The sequence below is a fragment of the Ochotona princeps genome, chromosome 25, assembly GCF_030435755.1.
Source record: "Ochotona princeps isolate mOchPri1 chromosome 25, mOchPri1.hap1, whole genome shotgun sequence".
Classification (NCBI taxonomy): Eukaryota; Metazoa; Chordata; class Mammalia; order Lagomorpha; family Ochotonidae; genus Ochotona; species Ochotona princeps.
Window position 1 is genome coordinate 702,619 of NC_080856.1, and position 21,654 is coordinate 724,272.

Here is a 21,654-nt window from a genome sequence, read left to right on the forward strand (position 1 = left end):
GTTCTTCCCATAGTCACTGTCTCTTGAAACTGTATCTCTGTTCTTGGTTAGGCAAAAAAAAAAAAAAAAGACATGTTCGATTTTATTTTCCCCTACCCATCTTCAAATTGTTGCCAGCTTCAGACTACATTCAGAACATGATCACTCTCCTTTCTGCTGCTGCTTACCAGGGTCAGGTCATCATCCCCCAGCACACATCAACGCAACAACTTCCCACCAGCTGCCACTTCTGATACGGCAGATTTTTGCACATGATATCCAGAGCAATCCTTTTAAAAACTGAAATCAGATTTATGATTCCTCTACAAAACTCGTCAGTCGCTTTCTACCTCACATTCCTTAGCACCATGTGAAGGTGAGTAAACGGCCCTGTGCTAGCGTCCCTGCTGTCATCTCCAACACACTCCCTCCCTCTCCTGCAGGCACTGCGGGCTTGGACATTCGGACCCTGCCATTTCTTCTGCCTAGCACATATGTCATGGTCTGTTTCCCAAATTCACCTAAGCTTTGGGTAGCAAATTTGCCTGGAGCATTCTACCTGAAACAGGATCCTGCCTCTCGCTATATCTTATTCTGCTTTATTTTTTCTTTTTGCACTGAGCAAACTGGAAGTATATAAGGTGAGTTTACCATCCAACTCTCCCACTGGGAAGGATACTTCACAAGAGCAGGGGAGTCTGCTTATCCCCTCACTTTGAACAGCCGTACAAACACTTGTTAAATACATCAAAAGGTCTATCATTGTAGAAAATGTCCTAGTAGAACAATGCTTAGATGTTCTTCATCAAGCAAACACTGTCCACAACAAAGAGATATGGAGACAAATCAACACACAGGAAATTGCTGGTCATAACACGGTACACAATGAGAAAGAGGAGACAGCAACAGGGATTTAGGAAGGACATTTCGACATGGGTGAAGCAGTTCTGTAGATTGTCCATCATTTGGTGGCTGAATAAACACCCACCTCTCTCTAAGACTGCGATGTTTCTCTGCCTGCTGATTGGCAAAAGGACGACAGCACACAGGGACAGGATGAAACCAAAGAAAACAAGCCAAATATCTCCTAGGCAGCCATTAAATGCCAAGACCTTGCAGATCATTTAGCACAGCATGCCAGGCTGGTAGTATCTGTTCTATTGTACAGGTTGGTAAAGTCCACATGGTTAAGGAATTTGTTACATGTCAATCAGATTGGCATGGTTATGGCTTAAACATAAATAGTTCTGCAAAGACTCTGCATATTGGGGTATATCAAGCCAGCTCCAGAGAGCAACATTCCCCTTAGCAATGTCGAAGCAACCTTAGACCTAGACACTTCAAATTCACAAAGGAACATCAACCACACCAGTTATTTGCAATTTCAGTTGACATAACGGTAGGCTTTCCATGCAGCAGTTTAACGTGCTGCCCTAATAACCATGCTGGCCTCCCACATTGGAGCAAGCACTCGTAGCAATTGAACCATCACCTGCTATCTTCCCATGAACATTATCAGGAAGCGGGGTTTGGTACAGACAGAAGGGACTGGAACTGGTATTCTGATACGGGATGCAGATATATCCAAGCAACAGCTTAAGCTACTGTGCCACAACACTTGCCCCATAGTACAAAGTCTCTTCAGACCTCCATCCCTACATGTCCTTCCATGCTTCACCCCAGAAATACCATGGACCTTTTTGGGCCCACCTTTTTCTCACAACATTGACTGTTGCAAATCCTGATCCTGCCTCTTTTCTGGAAAGGACCCTGCATCTCTGGTGTTAGTGCCATGAATGGCCATCCTCAATTTCACAGGTAAGAAGGCTGAACTGGACACCCTCAGAGATCCCATCTTCTCTGCCCATGCTTCCGATTCTACTCCCAGACTACAATACAAAGAATGTGCTCCTCCCATCTGTACAAATTCCAGATTCACTCCCAGAACATGTGCTCACATGTCTCAAAGTGCAGGAAGTGATGGGGAAAACAGCAGAGATGCCATGGGTCACACTGTTTTAAGGAGGTCTTGAACAACCACAGTTCTAGAACAACTCTGCCAAGAGAAATTATATTCTAAGTTCCATTCTGACTTACAGAGGATTCAGACGCAAGGGCCATTATCTGACTTCTTGAATATGAAGGCACATTGTTCTTACAGCACCAGGTATTCTGTTACAGTGAAACTGCAGAAAACAAATGACTTGGCAGAGGACTATGAAGAGACCTGAGGGGTAGTTCACAGGATATGTATGCATTTGATTCAACTTACTTTTCTGGAACACACTTAAGAGAGAAACAAGGCTTTCTAAGAACTCATTTTTCCTTAAATCATCTGATGATTTTTATTCTTTTGCCTATATGACCGCACTTGTCTTTACATAAAACCAATCAAATGCAACCTGCAGAGGCCTTGTGTGTCACATGTGCCCACCTTCTGTGTAAGCCCACCTGCGCCTAAAGCAAGAGGGCTGGTGAGGAAAACTTCCCCACATACTCCAATGCATCGGTAGCAGATTAGAAAAACAGTCACAATAAAAGAAGAAGACAATAGCTGGTCTATTCAACTTTGCAGGCTAACAGCAAAAAAGCATTTGCTACTACAGCTTACATGTTCATTCTGTTGGATTATGAAGGTTATTCACTTCAGAAGATGGATGGATGTACAAAATGCATTAGTTGTTGGAACCCCAAGTATTTGATATCCGAGCCACCACAGGACACCAGGATTCAGACAGCACATGCCAATGGAAGCGTCAGAAGAGGAGGATGAAAGTTTCTCCTAACTAGTTTTCTTACTGTGGGTAAGCCACAGTGCCCTTCTCTCACAGTTGAACATATGGAACAGACTGATGACCTTTAATCTCACACGACATACATGCCTTGCACAGATTAACCACGAGTGTGAGCAGAGGGATGGCAGCCTGTTGCTCTTTCACAAGCAGCGCCACAATTTGGAGGAAAAGACAGCTTCAAGGAGTGATTAAAGCATAGCTCAAATTCTCCAAGGATTTCTGGGAAGCTAGATCGTCTCTCCACAGTGACTTCTTGTGATGTCTGCTAAGCAGATGGTGAAAATGTTAAAGTCGAGGCGGGCATCTGATGCAGTAGTTAAGACGTCATTTTGAGATGCTCACACCTCATGAGAGTACTAGGTTCAAGTCCTAATTCTGCTTCCAATTCCAAACTTCCTGACAGGGTGAACCCTAGGTGGCAGCAAGTGAGAAGTCACATGGTTGGATCCCAGCCACCCACATGGGAAATCTGGATGCCTTGGCAAGCTCCTGTCTCTGGTCTGGCCTGGCCTGGCACTGACTGCACCGGGCACGTGCGCAGTAAGCAGCATTCCTGTCGGCCTGGCTCTAACTGCCTTTCACACAAAAGGAAAAACAAATGTTCCCGTCACCAACACTAGGCTATTTCTAAACAACGGAAGTACAGAAAATGTGCCAGTTTTTAGATGCTCACACAAACAGAGAAAATGTGGCAGGCATTCCTTGCCTCTACATTCACCACACACCTTGGATATTAAAGGCTCTGAAAAGTTCTGCAAGGAAGCAAGTTGCTTTTTTTTTTTTTTTTTAACATACATTTACTTCTTTGAAAGGCAAAGGCCTGAGGGGGTGGGGGCGAAGGGGAGAGACAGAGAAAGAGAGAAAAAGCTCCTCTATCAGCTCACTTCTTTCCAAAGAGGATGCAAATGCTGGAGCTGGGTCACACCCAAACTAGGACCTGGAGCTTCCTCCCGGTCTCCCATGAGGGCTTAGGAGCTCAAGACATTGGGCCACCTTTTGCTGCTTTCCCAGGCTTATTAGCAGGGAGCTGGATCAGAAGCGGGGCAGCTGGGACTGCAACTGGCGCCCATGAGACTCTGGCACTGCAGCCTGAAGCTTAACTTACTATACCACAGCAGCAGTCCCCAAGAGCCATTTCTTCATTCACCTTTCTGGTTATGGCCTCAACAAGGTATATTGTACATGATACTGTTCTAACTTTTTGAGAAACTGAGTGACAGAACCTAGAAATACGACTAACATGCTTTATTATTACATCTTTTATAGGAAAGATAAGAAGGGATATGTATGAAGAAAATGCAAACTTTGTGAGTGAGAAAACCCTGGAAACATGGCTAAGGTTCACAGAACTAGTACAACAAAGGCTTAGAGCAAATGAAAGAAATTACAAATGTCAACTCGAGTCGTCTGAGGCACGTTAGCTCTCAAGGAGCACAGAGGAGCAAAGCAGAGGCAATAAGCTCCATGGAGCGGCTTCTACACACACAAAGGAGAAGCTGGCAACACCACACACTGTCCAGCTGCCTAGTCCAAAATCTCGTGCAACTCATGCCCACACTGACTCCACAGACCTAGGCTGATGCTCCCCCGCAGTGTCCGTAACTGATGTATCTATACACCATGCCTCAATTTCCCTGTCTGTAAAATAAATATTTGACATAAAATAAAACAGCAATCGGTACTCACTGAGGAAGTGGCAGGCTTAATCTGTTTCCAGAGCATTTGGGGAAAGGCAGATGACGCTGGTGACATCAGGCATCAGCACATCTCATGACTGCCGTGCTGCTAAGCAGGTTAGCAAAGCCCAGGCCCGCTCTCCTGCCTCCCGGCACAGAACAGCCATCTTCTCTCTAACGCCATGCACTTACCAATTTCTTGGGGATACACAGAAATGTGAAAATTGCTATGGCAGGAAAAGTCAATGAAGCTACAGATTTGTATTAACAAACACTTCCTATTAAGGCAGACATTTTCAACAAAATAGAAACATTTCTTAGGAAGCTCCAAGATGAAGTGGGAGGGGGGGAAGGAGAGAGGGCAAGCAAGAGGAGGCCGGCACAACTGGGCGGGAGAGGAGGTGAGCGGAGTGAGAGAGAAGGATGGGGAAAGGCAGGAAGAACTGGAAACGGGAGGGAAAGAAGAAAATGATGGAGAAGGGAGGCAGAGCTTTGTGTTTCGAGCACAGAGTGAGCGGAGGGAGAGAAAACACTTTGATTAGACTTGTGGGAGTAACTGCAGCTCCCAAGTCCATCAGGACCTAAGTCACTTGAGGGCAGAAATTGTGGCGGTCAGTCTTACTTCCCTGGTGACTGGCATACCGCCTGGAATAAATTAAACACTGAAGAAAAGTTGAATGAATGAATGAATACCATGTCTCAACATTTTATGAAGTCATAATCAAAACTGAACCCAATCAAAAACTCACAGGGTTCCAGGTTTTTGTAAAATGCTTTAAGGGAAATCTCAAATCTTTCCATGTCCATTAGTGTAAGCCCCTGAAGGCAGGAGAGGAAACGAAACGCACGTGTGCTCTCCACCAAGCATCCACCCCCCTACTCCATGACCCAGCTATCAATCTGCACACCACACACTCCAGTCCATTCTGCAGAAAAACCAGTGCTTCCAACAGAACACACTAAACAAATTTATAAATGTTAATACAATTTTTAAAAGGTCAGGTCACTACTTCCAGTAACATATGTCACAGGAACCTATTATATACAGTATCAGGTCATTGGCAGGACAGCTATGACATTAAAGGATGGAGAAAATGGAATTTTTTTCTCTTACAAAATTAGTTAACCAGCACATCTGTTTGTTTCTCCTTGGGCTGCCTAGAATGGAGCAAGCACTGTAGCGGGAGAAATTTGTTGAAACACACCATTAAATCACTATGGCAGAGCAGTCCACTCTACACCATACCATAAAAGTCATGCATGTGGGGAGGCTGGAGGAAACGCACAGCACTGTAAAGTAGAAAATGCTTTTAAGAAGGAACAGGAGGCCCAGAATTTATAAATTTCACAGACCAGTCACCAGAATCAGGGCCTTGAAATTGGCCTTGTAATCATTTGCTCATTGGCCAAAATCACAAATAGCCCTTCAACTCAAGAATCCAGCCTGGATTCTGTCTAGATTATCAGAAATAACTTTGAAAATAGGTAATACAACTAGATTTATAGAGAAGGCTCATGCTAGAGCTGTCATTATTCACAAAGGAACATGCATTTTCTAGTCCATCCAGTTATAATCAGATGACAGGGAAGACATATGTCGACAACTAATTCTGCTACAGAGTAAAATGTGTTTTGAATATCAGATGCAAACACTCTAGTACATGCAGGTCATAAAAAATTATGAACGGGTCAAAAATAGTAAGTCCTAAACCTCCTCAACATTTCATAGACAACTTTTAGGAACTCAAGGTAAATTTATAGAATGCACTAGAAAGATTATTCAGGGAGGTCTTAGAATAATTTAGTGCTTAGAATAATTCACTGCATGCAATACCAGCATCCCATATGAGCATTGGTTTGTGTACTGGTTGCTCCACTTCTGATCCGACTCTCTGCTAATAAACCTGGGAAAGCAGTGGCAACTGGCTGCAGGGTTTGGGCACCTGCTCCCATGGGGGAGACCCGGATGAAGGTCCCGGCAGCAGATGGGAGAGTGAGTGCTCACTCTCTTCCTGCCCAGCCTTCTTCTCTGTGTTTTTCCTCTCTGTAACTCTGCATGTCAAATAAATATATAAATCTTTTCTTTTAAAGATTTATTTTTTTATTACAAAGTCAGATATACAGAGATGAGGAGAGAGAGAGAGGAAGATCTTCCGTCCAATGATTCACTCCCCAAGTGAGCCGCAACGGGCCGGTACGCGCCGATCCAAAGCCGGGAACTAGGAACCTCTTCCGGGTCTTCCACGCGGGTGCAGTGTCCCAAAGCTTTGGGCCGTCCTCGACTGCTTTCCCAGGCCACAAGCAGGGAGCTGGATGGCAAGTGGAGCTGCCAGGATTAGAACCGGCGCCCATATGGGATCCCGGGGCTTTCAAGGCGAGGACTTTAGCCACGAGGCCACGCTGCCGGGCCCTAAATATATAAATCTTTAAAAAAAAAAAAAAATCCCGCAAACTAACCAGAAAACTTCAGTCCTTTAAGTGTTAAGAACTCTTGGAGGATGACTGGTTTAATATTCTCAGTAGCACCGCTAAGTTAAACATTTATAGCAGTCAATGAAGCACATTTATACAATATGTCTGATCCTTACACCATCATGTATAAAAGGCAAAACTAATGGGTGAACCTAGGAACACCCAGCTAATCCTGCGAAAATCAAATGGGGAAGAAGGTACATAGGGAAACAGGCTTCTCACTTAAAAACAGAGAAAACACTCAGAAAAGAAATAAATCCGCAAGAATCATGAAGACGTTTTGTAATAGTAAATAACAAAATGGTAAAATAAAAAACAACAATTTCCATGAGAATGCATATGCCACAGTTACACAAATGAGCTATAACAGGTTACCACTGAGAATAGAGAACACTGTGTTTTGATTTAATACCACAGACCTCCAACACTGCACAATAGCATGCCTTTTTTGGGGTAGGATATATGTACTCTCATCATGAAACAAACAAAAAAGAGAGGCACTATTCAAATGACCTGAACTTGGCCTGTAGAGTTTTCTTTTTTTCTTCCTCTTTGAGTGGTTTTGTTGTATCAAAAACCCCACTCTGCCCAGCAGCTCCGCCTACACAAGTCCATTTTGTCACAGGCCATTAGTGGTCATCATTACACAGCTTAATGCGCTTGTCTGTTCCCTTTAGTGAACTCTGCACAGATTTGTCTTCAGCTAATGCAGCAGAGGCGAAGGGAAACTACAAAGGACTGAAGGTCGCCTCCCTTGAAGACGCATTTGGAAGAACTGGAGCTGCTGAGCACGGGTGAGGCTGATGTACGGAGGTAAGCACCCGGGTGCTCAGAAGCGCCTTAGTAAAGACGTGAAACATCGTTATCTTGAGGATTTGGCTTAAAGAACAGGAGGAAAAATTTATTCACAAACAATATGTGCATGCCCTGACTCAGCAATTCTATTTTAAGCTCTGAAACGCCATTCATTCATTCATTCATTCAAGTGGTAACTGACAGTCTACATTGCATTGGGCATTATTCTAAGTGGTGGGACAACACCAGTTAACACAATCGTCAGAAGAAATCTGTCCTTATCACGTCCTATTCTGCTGATAGGATACATGTTGCAAGGTGATGCTGCAATCGGAGAGGCTTCACTAGGCAGAGAACATTCGGAAAAGCCTGAACTCTGGCAAACAGAGCAGCTCACAGGGATGTGCGCCTGAAGAACAGCCCTGCATCTGTACAGAAGGCTCAAGGAGCTCTTAAGGCCAGTGGGCCTGAAGGCTGTGATCAACAGGGAAGGTTGCAGGAATGTGCTCTGGGTCCAGCAAGAGAGCAGGTGCTGTGGGGTCTAGAGGATGACTGTACAGGACCTTGACTTCTGTTCTGCATAAGTTCTATTGAAAAGTCTTGAGGATAACTGTTTATGCGACGTGACATATTTTAACAACAGCATTATAATTTAAGAGGTGAACACACAGGATACAAATCAGAGAACCAGTTAGGAATGTAACTGAATTAAAACAAAAATAAACTTCGGGCCAGTGGGCAGTGACTCAGAGTAGGATGGCAGTCCACAAGGTGGTGAGCAGTGGTTACTTTCATTTTTTTTTAAGCTAAGAGAACTTACTGAAGGATTTGAGCAACTCAATGACTGTCATTACCACTTAAGAAAACAGGGGCTACTAAGAAACAGATGGTAACTGTGAGCATACATCAAGGGCCTCAGCTTAGGACATTTTAAATTTGAGACTCAAGTATGACAAAGGGTGGGGATGACTGGTAAGATGGCATTCCGTGCTCCACACAAGAGAGAAATTTGGAAGATACCAGCTTGGGATGGTTGCTAGAACCGCAGGACTGTAACTACCAGGGAAGTTACACTTAGAAGACAAGCAGTGGTTCAGCCCTGGGTAACAGTGTAAGGAGTCCACTCAGTGGAGGAAAACCAGAAACGGGCATTACTCTGGGAACCAGATGTGGAAAGCCTTCTGAGAGAGCAGGGACACGTCAAAGCAGCCATTACAGACGGGTTCCAGTCGTGGCAGCAAAGCAAGTCACAGTGGTGATGACACTTTGCTACAATCAGCAAGAAAACCATATGCTAGGTCAGAAAGGATGTACCAAAACAAACTGCACAGGGCGGGGCAGGCTGTATTTGCTCCATACCATTCCTTCCTTGTTTGAATTGCTCCTTTGCAAAGAAGGAAAAGGAAAGGAAATTAAGAGCCTTATCCCTTAAAGATCCCATCTTTTATTTAAGAACACTGAGCAAGTCTGTGAAATGTTCTGAGTACTTTAGTACAAGTCTGTGAAATGTTCTGAGTACTTTAGTACAAAGCATAACTCTAAATCGTATCCATAAATACATTTACCAGATCACCCAGTGCCATCATCTATTTGCTTTGACTGGCCAGTTTTGTAGGCAAATAAAGGGAAGTCTCTGGTATCATTGTGTGTTCTCAAAGGGGCAGATTCGCTGTCCTATTGTTCCCCTTTGTACTTGACTTTGGAGGACAGAAGGCATGCAACAAGAAAAGGAGCGTCACACTGCTTCTAATTTGCTTTAAAGAAAAGTTCCAATCTGCTATCCTAGACTAAATAATGCCCTTGAACTAATCTTTGAGGTCAGAGGACAAAAACTGAGTAAACTAACCCAAAGCTTCAAAACGAACGGCATATTGAGATACAGCCCAATGTCCTTCTCAAACCCGTCCTTGTCACGTCTCCAAAGACATGCAAAGCCTTTCTTTCTCTGTAACTTCCCTTCAGCTGTACTTTCTCCCGTTAGCCCTCTGGCATGGCCTCCTTTCTTTAGCTTTCCGCTGTCCTACCACCTGCATCTCCACTTTGTCGCCACCCTCTTAATGTGGGCAGGCTGTAAGGTTCTGCTGATCCCAGCTTTCAAGTATATATTACCAGCCTTAGAAATCATCTCTAGGCAGACCAACACAGAGATTATGAGCTTAGCTTTAAAACTCACAAAGATTTGTGTTTAACTTTCACTTGATAATTACTGACATGACCTACCACAAATTATAAAAGCCTTTTTGGTGCCCGCGTCCTCATGTGTACATGGCAGACAAGCTGCTTCATGCAAGTTTGGTGAATGTTAAATGAGCTAATCCACGTGAAAAGCACCAAAACCAAGACTGGTACAGGCCAATGTCACATGTGCAGCATACTAAAGAAAGTCAGCGTCATGGTAGGGGAAGAGTCGCCACCCGCAATGCCAGCAGCCCAGAACGACGCTGGCTGCAGTCCAACCTGCAGCACTTCCCCTCCAGCTCCCTGACAATGGCTGGGAAAGCATCAGACCACGGCCCAGGTGCTTGGGCCCCTGTAACCAAGAGCAGATACCTAGAGGGGCTGCTGGTATCCTGGCTTCTGCCTGGCCCTGCTGCAGTGCCTGTTTGCTGCAGAGCTGACAGGAAGGGAGGAGGCCTCCTTCTCTAGGATGTTATGGGGAACACTTGTTGGTATCAGCAGTGAAGCTTTTACTGCCTCATTTTTAAATTTTGCACTCATCTTTGTAAGCCCTGGAAAAGAACTGATGGGCCTACAGGAACTCTTGAAATTTTAAAAGTGTTCTATCAAAAGACTATCAAATGTCTGAATGTAATTTAGAATTGTCCTTATCATTTTTTTTTGTCACTGTTGTTGTTCTTCATCATGTTTTCCCCCACCCTGGTTCTTTTTGGGGAGGCCGGATGCCAGTTTTATTTAGTGGGAATGTAGAATAAATTGCAGAATATGATGAAAAGGCCTGTGCTGCCACCTGCAACAGTCCACACGTGGCACGGGGTGACAGAACTACCACTTACTGATTTATGGAGTGCTTGGCATGTACCATCTCCTTCTTATGTCATCTTTTGAAAAACGTTTTATTTGAAAGATACAGAAGCAGAGGTGGGCTGGCTAGAGGGGGTTGGAGAGAGAGAGAAAGAGACGTTTCATTTATTTGCTGGTTCACTGCGCACATTTCTGTAATAGCCAGGGGTAGAACGTTAGAACGCTCCCTCTGTCTCCCAAGTGTGCATGAGTAGGAATGTGGAATCAGGAACCAGATACGTACTCAGACTCAGCATGCTCACGCTAAGCTCAGCACCCACTCATCTCGTCCTCTTAACCACTGAGCGTGTTACAAACAGGAGTCTCAGAACAGGACCCTGGGGTCCTGGGTGGTACATCACAGCTGTGACACTGGAACTCACAGCCATGTATGTTTCATTCGGATATTGTTAGGGGGCACCTGAGGTACCTCAAACACACTCAGCAGGATGGAATACCTTGGTCGCAGGGACAGCTGTGGGACGTTAGCTCACTCTGCACTGTGCTGCTCACAGACCTGCTGCATGGGGGACATGGGGCTGGAGGAGGTCTCCTGACTAGCAAAAATGCCAGGGACCAGCGCTGTGGTGCAGTGGGTACTGCTGCCGCCTGCGGTACTGGCATCACACATCAGCACCAGCTTTAGTCCTGACTGCTGACTTCTTATCTCTCCCTCCCTCTCTCCAACTCTTTTCTTGGAATATTTATTTTACTTGAAAGAGTTAGAGAAAGAGATGAAAAGATTTTCATTCTGGTGGTTCATTCCCCAAATGGCTGCACTGGCCAGAGCTGTACCAAACCAAAATCCAGGAACCAGGAGCCAGGGGCTTCTTGAGGGTCTCCCATGTGGGTGCAGGGGCACAAGGCCGTGGGCCATCCCACACTGCTTTCCCAGGCCATTAGCAGGGAGCTGGATCGGAAACAAAGCAGCTGGGACAAGAATTAGTATCCATATGGGATGCCGGCACTGTCAACAGAGGATTAGTTTGCTAACCATAACAATGGCCCCTGCTTTTTTAAACAATTATTGCATTTAGCAAATAAAGCACTAACATTTCTACATCATTTAAAAGAGAAATTATATGGTTTTCACTTCTTTAAGAGTAGTAATTGCATTTTTAAAAATACCCTGCATTTTAGCACTTTTCTTAGCCTTCCATTTACTTTGGGGTAACACAAAGGAAAAATGTCTGCCCTATTACCCACTTCTTGTATTACAATAGTACTGTGCTGTTCTTGAAAGGAATCACGTGATTCATATTTTTGCAAATAACTTTTAAAAACACTTGTCAAATCCTAATTGCCTATCCTGTGAGCTACATGAAGAATGTTTACTGCTCAGGGAAAACAGCAGGTGAAAACCACGACCGCGTGGCTGATTCACCAGCAAAAGGAAATCGGCCCGCTCGTCTGTCACTAAGACAACAGGATGATTTGAAAAGGGTAACTGAGGGCCTAAGTTACAATGGCGGGCTTGAGGGCAGTTCTGATCCTCAATTTTTAAAGCTATCTGATGCAATGAACCAGAATACATATTTTCAAACCATGGTTTAATGCTATACAGCTAATTCATTCCAGAAGGGACAGAAGCCTATTTCCATTAGAGCCAACAAGCCTTTTCTTCCGATAGTACAATAATTTTTCAGACTAATGAATCATGATGTTTTTCTGTAAAATGTTCAAAACAAACCTAGAATTGGTAGTGCTAAGAAACCACAGCTGTTGTTCTCCCCCCACCTTTCCATTTTGCTTTCAATTCTTGGAAGCTATATCATCCCTTCCCCTCTCAAGTCATTGAAGTTTGAATCAAAAGTTCCTGCTTCCCTTCTCAGTTTTGATCTTCTCAGCTGTGCTGTCTTTCCTGGCCTAGACCCTAATGAGACGAAGTCACCACTCAGCTGTCCGTCACCCACATCAGATGCCAGGAGTAGGCAGCAAGCGACACTGCATCACATAACGCCGAGGTCCTCTTCTGGGAGGGACACTGCGTATGCCTGCTGTCAACTTTCTTCAGTCCAGGAGGACCTGAGACATGTCTGAAGACGCCTGCACTGCCATGTCCAATCGGTGGGAAAATGTCCTCTTTGTTTCTTTTTTTTTTTTAAAGATTTATTCATTTTATTACAGCCAGATATACACAGAGGAGGAGAGACAGAGAGGAGGATCCTCCGTCCAATGATTCACTCCCCAAGTGAGCCGCAACGGGCCGGTGCGCGCCGATCCAAAGCCGGGAACCTGGAACCTCTTCCGGGTCTCCCACGCGGGTGCAGTGTCCCAATGCATTGGGCCGTCCTCGACTGCTTTCCCAGGCCACAAACAGGAAGCTGGATGGGAAGTGGAGCTGCCGGGATTAGAAACGGCGCCCATATGGGATCCCGGGGCTTTCAAGGTGAGGACTTTAGCCGCTAGGCCACACCCCAAAATAAATAAATCTTAAAAAAAATACAAGTAACGCATCATCAGAAAGGGAGTTTCCACGACTCATGAAAGAATGTCAAGGCAGAAGTCACTCTATTCAACAAGCTGTCCATGAAGGACTAAGAGAAGAGAAGACCATAAGTAGTCATCTTCAAAGTATTTGCCAGGACAAACTTTGATAATTTGTTGGTAAGGCTTAATAAAACAAACAGAAAACAGGCCTCTGCTACGGCAGCTTACCCAGCCATCCTATGTGTTTAGGCGAAAACAATAATCTATAGTTGAGCTACAACTGCTCTTTAAAAACCCTCATATATCTAAAATGTCACAGGCTAACTCTTTAATAACATCTTGACAGGATAATTCCATAATAAATAATATTTGCCCAGTATCAATGGATAATACTGCCAGAGAGAGCTATATCAAAGATTTATTTTCCATTTCTGGATAAATCATTGTGAGACAGGATGGAGACTTTTCACTAAACTAAGCTGAGAAGTAATAATGACTTTCTCCCAGTAAAAACAGGGGTTCCAGGAGCACGTGCAGGGGCTTCTCCTACTGACATCAGCGAACCTTATGGAAACCAGTGTGTCCTGGCTGCTCCACTCATGGTGCAGTTCACTGTATATGACCTAGGAGAGCAACAGAGGACAGCCCAAGTCCTTAGGCCCCTGCACCCGTGCCGAGACCCAGAAGAAACTCCAGGAAACTGGGCTTCGAATCAGTTCAGCTTCAGCCACTGTGGCCATTTGGGGAGTGAAACGGTGGATGGAAGATTAACTGATCCCTCTCTGTCTTTCCTTCTCTATAGCAACCTGTCTTTCAAAGATAAATCAATTAATTAGTTTAAAAAGGATTCCTGACTAACTCGGATCCAACCAGATGAAGATTTAGAAGCATTTTTTCCTAATGGTAAAACAGGCTAAGTCTTGAGAATCTCTGGAAGTTTAGATCTAGTCCTGCCAATGAGTGGCATCCTCCGTGTTCACACATCCGTACCTTGGCTTCCACTCACGCTCATCCCTGCACACGCATGCCCTGTGCTCTGTCATTACTGCACTCTGAGCTTGTCCATCACTTCATTCCCATTTCCTCTACTCAGGTCTTTCTCTGCCTAGATACTCACATGGTTTCTCTTTTTACTACTTCACTTTTAATTCTAACTCATCACCATTTTCGAAAAAAAAAAAAAAAAAAAAAAGCCTTCCCCACTGACTCCATCTAAAACAGGCCAGTTCCCACTACTCATCATTACTACATTTCTAAGTTTCTGGATTTTTTGGCTAAACCTATCTTTCTCCTAGTGCTTTACCTGATGCATTAGTTCACTCATTGATTGTCTTTTATGCTAATCACTAAATGCTGAAAACTGAGCACAAAGTGATCCTTCCATTCTGTTAGGTCGGTGAATGAATTAATTTCCTTTTGCCTCATCATAATGATGAACTACATACCTATGATCTGGCAGCAAATAATTTTATAAGCACTATAATTAGTACAATAACAATATACAATAAAAAGTCATAGTTGTCGTTTACATCCCAATATATGTTTTTGAAACAAGGATCGATGTGAAGGGCCCAATCACTTTTGGGTTTTTTCATAGCTTCAATAATTTTTAGAAATTACTCTTTTCTGCTATATTACATGCAATGATAACAACTTTTGTCCTCAGGAAAGATAACTGGCCTACCACTGAGATCGTCTCAGTTCCTAAAAGCTCAGGCTGCCAAAAAAGCTCCATCTAGACTGACCTGGCTGCCGGAAAGCTACTTGCTGATCAATAAATATTTCCATTTTATTCCACCCAGAAAGACCTTAACTGCCATCCAATCATAACGAAATATGACTGATAATAACAGTGAAGAACGTTCATTGATCAGATATTCAAATCTGAGTGGTGTTCTACAGTGTGAACACCAGTAATATTTCTGCAACATCAAGGCCCTCTCACTGTCACATCCCCAATTGCTTTGGTCTGCCAACTAACTCAAGGCTAAAAACAGCTATTCTTCAATGATCTTGTAAGAAACATGCATGGGGCCAGTAACAAGTTAAATCACTACCTACAAAGCTGGCATCCCATGTGGGTACTGATTTAAGTCCCAGCTGCTCCAATTCTGATTAAATCCCAACTAACATGCCTGAAAAAAGCAGCGGAAAACAGACCAAGTTCTTGGGCATTGGCACCCATACGGGAGACATGGAAGAAGCTCTTGGCTGCATGTTTCTCCTTGCCCAGACCGAGCCTCTGCAGTCATTTGGGAGTGATCACTTGATTCACTCCAAAGAGTGGCATCCTCCATGTTTACACATTCGTACCTTGGCTTCCATCACAAGTGCAATTTTTGTTTGTTTTGTTTTTTAGTATTTATTCACTTTTGTTTGAGAGACAGATTTACACAGAGAAGGAGAGACAGAGAGAAAGATCTTTCATCTGCTGGTTCACTCCCCAAGTGGCCACAATGGGAGAGCGGAGCTGATCCAGAAGGATACCAGTCCAGAACTGGTTTCTGGTCTCACACATGGGTGAAGGGTTCCTGAGAACTTGGGCCGTCCTGCACTGCTTCCCAGGTCACAAGCAGGGAGCTGGGTAGGAAGTGTAGCAGCCAGGACTTACGCAGATGTCCCTATGGGATCCCGGAACGTGCATGGGAAGACTTAATTAATTGGGCCATTGGCAGTGCCCTCTCTCTGTGTCTTTCTTGTTCTAACTCGTTCAAATAAATAAAACAGCTTAAAAAAAAAGCCCACATGTTTTATATATGCCAAGTATCCACTAACTTAAAGAGCTAAATGCCTTTTAAAAGATAGTTGGAAGAAAATCTGCAGAAGACATACTTGAATTTTTAAATTCTTGAATGCCAGGTCTTTGGACTCTCTAAATATTATAAAACTTTCTCCAAGTTATAGGATCAGAAAAGCTGAAGGCTAAAAATCAACATGAGACCAACTAATGCCTCCACTTTACATAGAATTGGAGACCCACAATGGTTTGGATAACGTCAGACCACTGTCACTCAGCCTCCACCTCACACCATGCAAAGCCCATTTCCACCGACAGGATGGTTAAATGTATGCGTTTACTTCATTAATTGACATAACTTGTTTCAAGGAAGAAATCGAATGACTATTTTCCACAGTAGGAAATTAAAGTGAAAAGAGGTCATGGGGTGGGGCGCTGAGCCAGTGGGGCCGGGGTACTCATCAGAAGAGAAGAGAAATACAGCGCTGCCCCACCATGGGAGAAAACAGCAGGTGGGCTGCTCTCAGTCCTGACACACATCCTGGCTGAATGGCACTGGCACTTTCTGTATCCAAGACTGTGCCAGGTCTCTCGGTCCCGACACAGGTCCTGGCTGAATGGCACTGGCACTTTGTGTATCCAAGGCTGTGCAGGCTATGCTGAGTCCCTCCCTGTTTCCTTACTGACTCTCATGACACGTAGATGCAGCGAAGGCCTGGCCTTGAGTCCACTCAGCGGGACCCTTCCAAGGTTACCGTGGTCCACGTAAAGATTAAAAAGGCTTTGAGTCCTTTCTGAACATTTTAGTTATGCGCCATAAGCATTCAGATCTGTAAGGGAATAGTTTTTGTCTTCACTCATGCTTAACAAAACAAAGCAACCTAAGGCAATGAATTCTTTCTTTTCGGAGACTCAAAGAATCAACAATGAAAAGCAAATGGAAAAAAAATGGGAAAAATAAATTCTCAAACTTCCACAGAAATTCTACAAATTGAAACCATGGAGTACTTTCCAAAGTTCTGAAATTACTAAATTGTTTATTAACTGTTATAAAAAGTGTCCCTGTGCATTAAACAATTGTTGATACCTGGATAAGATGTACTTCATTGCAAGGGCTTGTTCATATTGAGATCATGGTTATCAACAGAATGCAAAGATTCAAAAGTACTAATTAGAAAGAAATCTAAACGTACGTCAGATGTGCAGAAGAGAAATACGTCATGTGAATTTCAGCATTCATATATCTTGCTTACCTTCCCCAAACTGGAGACCCAGAAAACCTTCCATCTATTAGAGTGAACTCATTCATTTTTCTTGAAGGGTTTCAGGGAAAACTGATAAACAGTCAACACTTCGGTGGGAAGAACAAGAGATCGGCTACATCCTTTTGGGGGTCCGTAATTTTGTGGAAAAATACCTGTTCAGTAAGACCTACAGGCAGAAAGACTGAAGAGGATTTAACTGCACACTCAGTCTAAGATTAGAGCACGCTGGACAACACTATACCACATCTTGTCAGCAGCCACTCTCTGAAAGACGAGGCTGACCAACGGGAAATGCTGAGAAAAAGCAGAGAACACACACAGAGGGGCCAGGAGCATGATGGAGTGAGCGTCATGTCACAGTTCCAGGTCAGGAGCTTCAGGAGCCGCGAGGACAGACACAAGAACGGCTTTGCGACCACCAGAAATGAGAGACCTGCAGAGAAGTGCTATGAGGACAGCAACACACAAGCTGGTGTGAACAAGCATATGCCCTGCGACCTTCTTAGCAAGGAGGTTCAGGACTTACACGACGGAGATATCCTCGGCTACAGAAGGCCCTCTCAGCAGAGTGGAAATCATGAACAGAGCATTTGAAATAACTGAAGCCGACAGAAGCAGCATGCAATGCTGCAGGAAGACAGAGTGCTACCAACGTCTGACCTGGAGAAAGAGCTGCAAATAAAATCGGAGGAGTAACATGCTTAATATGGCTTCTTCCTTCCAGTGAAAAAGCACTTGAGCTTACTAAGAAATACTGCAGTATTAGCAATAAGTAACAATTTTAGTATCGGTGTCTCCCGTCCCGCGGAAGAAATCACCCCCAACACTGGAGGACGTTTCAGAGGCACTTTTATTCCAACCTTCAGTTCCTTCTTTTGGACAGAAGCCCCTGGCTTATATATCCCTCCTATCCGTTAAATCCGTTACCCAGAAGCCTTCAGTTAAGTCAGTTAATTCCGTTATTTCCATTAAGCAGAGAACCTCCTCACCCCTCCCCCAAGGCCCCTGGCTTATCCAATCAGCTTACACGCCTGAGGCAAGCAGTAAAGGGCCAATCACAGGGCACTTCCTGAAACCTGTCTCCAAGAGGAAGTAGGGTCCAGGCATCATCTTAGGGCATGGCACACGTGCAGTGCTCCCAACATTTTAGATAGGTGCTGACTTACAATAAAAATCATTCAGGCCAAGATCCTTCTGAACTGTTGGTTTGGTTTGTTTTGTTTAATCATCCTAGTCCTCTAGAAACCTACTTTGGCAAAATGATGGGAAACTAACATGAACCACTTGACACGAGAAGAAACACACATTCCAGAATAGAATTAGATAGGGTATCAAGACTGGGTGACCTGCTACGTAACTTTTCAAAATTATTACACTGGTTTCAATAGACCAGGTACAGATAAACATCCTCCCAGAAGGGGTAAGAAATTCCAGTGACTTACATCCTTTCCAATAGGGCAGCTGCCAGGGTTCTGAAGCTTCGCCATGTTACCATGTCACTCCTGATAGACAATAGGATCCTAAGATTTCCTTTCAATAGACTCCTTTTCCTTATTTTCATGATATGAAGCCGATTCGGAATTCAACAGGAAAGGGAGACTATTAAATCAGGATATCTTTTTTTGATTTTAATTTCGAAGCTCAAATACTGCACTTTTCTTCCAGGTTTCCATTTTTCCATACCACCTCTTCCAATATATTATAATTTCTTTTCTTCATATACAGTAACATGATACTATACTCTAAGTAACAGAATGCCAAATTGCATTCACATTGATAGCAAGAAATAAAAATCAATGAGTACTCCAAAGCATGGAAACGCTAATTGCATGGTTATCTAAATCCATTACAACATGCAAAGGCTTCTAAATCAGAATCCACATTTCACGTGGAGATAACATATTGCAAGTATTTGATAATAATTTGTTGAGTATGCATAAATGAATGGGTGAAGGAAACACACAAAAAATTGTAATTGATAATAGTAGAATATAGCAGTTAATGTACATTAATTCTTCTGTTATGAAAGTCAAAGTTTAAATTTCAGAAAAATGAAAAATCAAGTGCTAAGTAAGTGCTGAAGTGTAAGCACTAAAGAGTTAAAAAATACTAAAAGACCTCCATTATTTGAAGTCTTTGATGCCCATTATGAAGTTTCTACAGTAACTTCATACAGCGCTGGAAAAGCAAGGCTGCAAATTGAAGATGATGTGAAGACTAGTGGTCATGTGTTTTTTGAAAAAGTCTTACCTAGCAGACCATGCAATATTCTAGTTCTCTTAAATGAGATACACACTCTTCTCTATAAAAACAGATAATAAATGGCAAACTATTTATATCACATAACAACATTTTCCAGTTGTAATCAATAATAGATTGAATTGATGAATAAATGAAGAGAAAAAACAAATGAGCAAGGCCAATGAGAGTGCTACCAAGTCTGGAAACAACCCTCCAGCAAGTAGCATAAATGCAACTTCAAAAGCTGTCCAAATCGTTGAGCCATTCGACATTCCCTAGTGTGAAGTACTAAGTTACACGCAAATACCTGACTTCACCAAGGCAAGAAGGCCCTGATCCCAGCCCCAGTATAACTCAGCAACACACCCTGGCATTATGTCTAGGCTAAAAGATGCCTCTAATGATCAAGGCATTTTTTCATTTTCCTAACCATTATTGACAGCTAACAACAATCAATGCAAATTGCAGAAGAGAGAGTGAATACTCATGACCAAAGTCAGTTGATGCGTGTGAGCAATGTTCTTTAGTCCAGACATTCCATTTCAATGTTTGTTAAATAAATGTGATATATGTATAGTACATGCCGGCTACATACACAAAGTCCAAATGTTCCTCAGCATGTGAGTTTTAAATGAATTTACATGCGGGTAATATTTGCTGACAGAATTCTTTAAAGTTAGTGATTCTTCTTTAAAATGCTTTGGTATAGGAATGTTACTTGTAAATTTTTAATTGCATATACTTGTTTTTACATTTAAAACCACCAAAAAAAGTAAAATGATAAATATGAAAACCATAGTTACTTAAATAAGGCGACAGAGTTTGACAGTTTTTATGGTATCAATTCTTACAATGGCAGGGCAGGAAAATTCTAGGGACAAATTGCTTATGCTTTGGCAAGTGTACACACTGCTGACGCCAGCCCAATCTACTGCCTTTGCTATCCTGTTCACCTAAATGCCTCACAGACCAGAGAAGCTAATCCGAGAACATTCATGGATACGCTGAGGTAGCTAACATTTAGTAGACCCAGGAGTTTCCAGTAAGTCATTTGAAAATATAAACAGATAAAATATGATTAACTTGATACATCTAAGCCCACAAAGGATACTTTTTTTTTGCTGTCAAACAAACATTAACATAACATTAAATTTATCCTAATCTCTTTTAAGTAATCAGGATTATTGCAAAATTGAAAGTTGGTGTCCTTTGAAGAACAAATTCCCTTCTCTTCTCTCTCCAAAAGTACCTTACAGAAGATATTTAAGGTTGAATATTTTCTTAAGTTGGAAACATGATAGAATTTCAAAGAACTGAACATTTTAATAGATTTCACTCTACGCACCAAATTATCTTTCGACCTATAAAACCATATATTTGATTGATAATACTTGTCAGTTTTGAAAATCATGTCTATGCAAAGGTCTGACCACTCTCAGATAATATCTGAGTAATGTCTGAGCGGGCTGTAGCGTGTATCAGGAGCCGCTCGCTGTCAAGGATAAATCAGGGTCCTGTGCACCATGTGGCTGTGCACGTGTCACCGCAGCTGCGACCACAAACACACATGAGCGCGGCTGTGTGCCCCTAAGAGCAGGTTTGATTTCTTCAAAGGATGCCAGCTGGCCAATTATAGAACTTAGGAAAGATTCAGAGAGAGAGGAAGGACCAGAGAAACAGGGGATCCAAGAAGGAAAGGCAAGCCCTGAGGACAGTGGTTACTTAGGCTGACATTATCTGTTCTGTTGACTAGCTTGGATGCTGAGGCCCCAGACAATGGATTTTCTTTTTTAAAATGCTGGCTGAACCACTGGCATTCACTACATCGGCATAAATAATGTAACTATTGATCTTCTGTAAGTGCATCACAGGCCTTGACTTACCTTAGTAATGGATGGAATATAACGGTAATGTTTCTGGCTCCTGGTTTGCAGACAAATTTGGTTCCTCCACCTTCAATTAGGTTGTCATCAGGACCCCCTTTCAGAAAAAAGAAAAAAGAGAGCTTTGGAATTTCTACAAATAAATAGATCAATCTAGCAAGATGAGTGCTGTACTGTCATAAATGAGACCATCCTTAAAAAGTTACTTCTGACATTTGCGAAATTGGATGTGAATGATTTGATCTACTCTTCCTCACTTGAATAAACCATGAATTAGAATTTTCACTTGGGAAAACATGTAAAACTAAATGACATTATTAAAACAAAGCAGAAATCTTAACTCAGTTAACATTAAGATTT

At 42.9% G+C, this 21,654-nt stretch overlaps 1 protein-coding gene across 1 annotated transcript in view; it reads right to left on the reverse strand.

Annotated features, from left to right (window-relative positions):
- The window catches only part of EXOC4 (exocyst complex component 4), a 599,303-nt gene that overhangs the window by 313,359 nt on the left and 264,290 nt on the right, over positions 1-21,654 (reverse strand). The window contains exon 10 of the mRNA XM_004598184.4: positions 21,295-21,391. Coding sequence (XP_004598241.2) covers positions 21,295-21,391 — 97 coding nt within the window. The remainder of the gene's footprint in view (positions 1-21,294; positions 21,392-21,654) is intronic.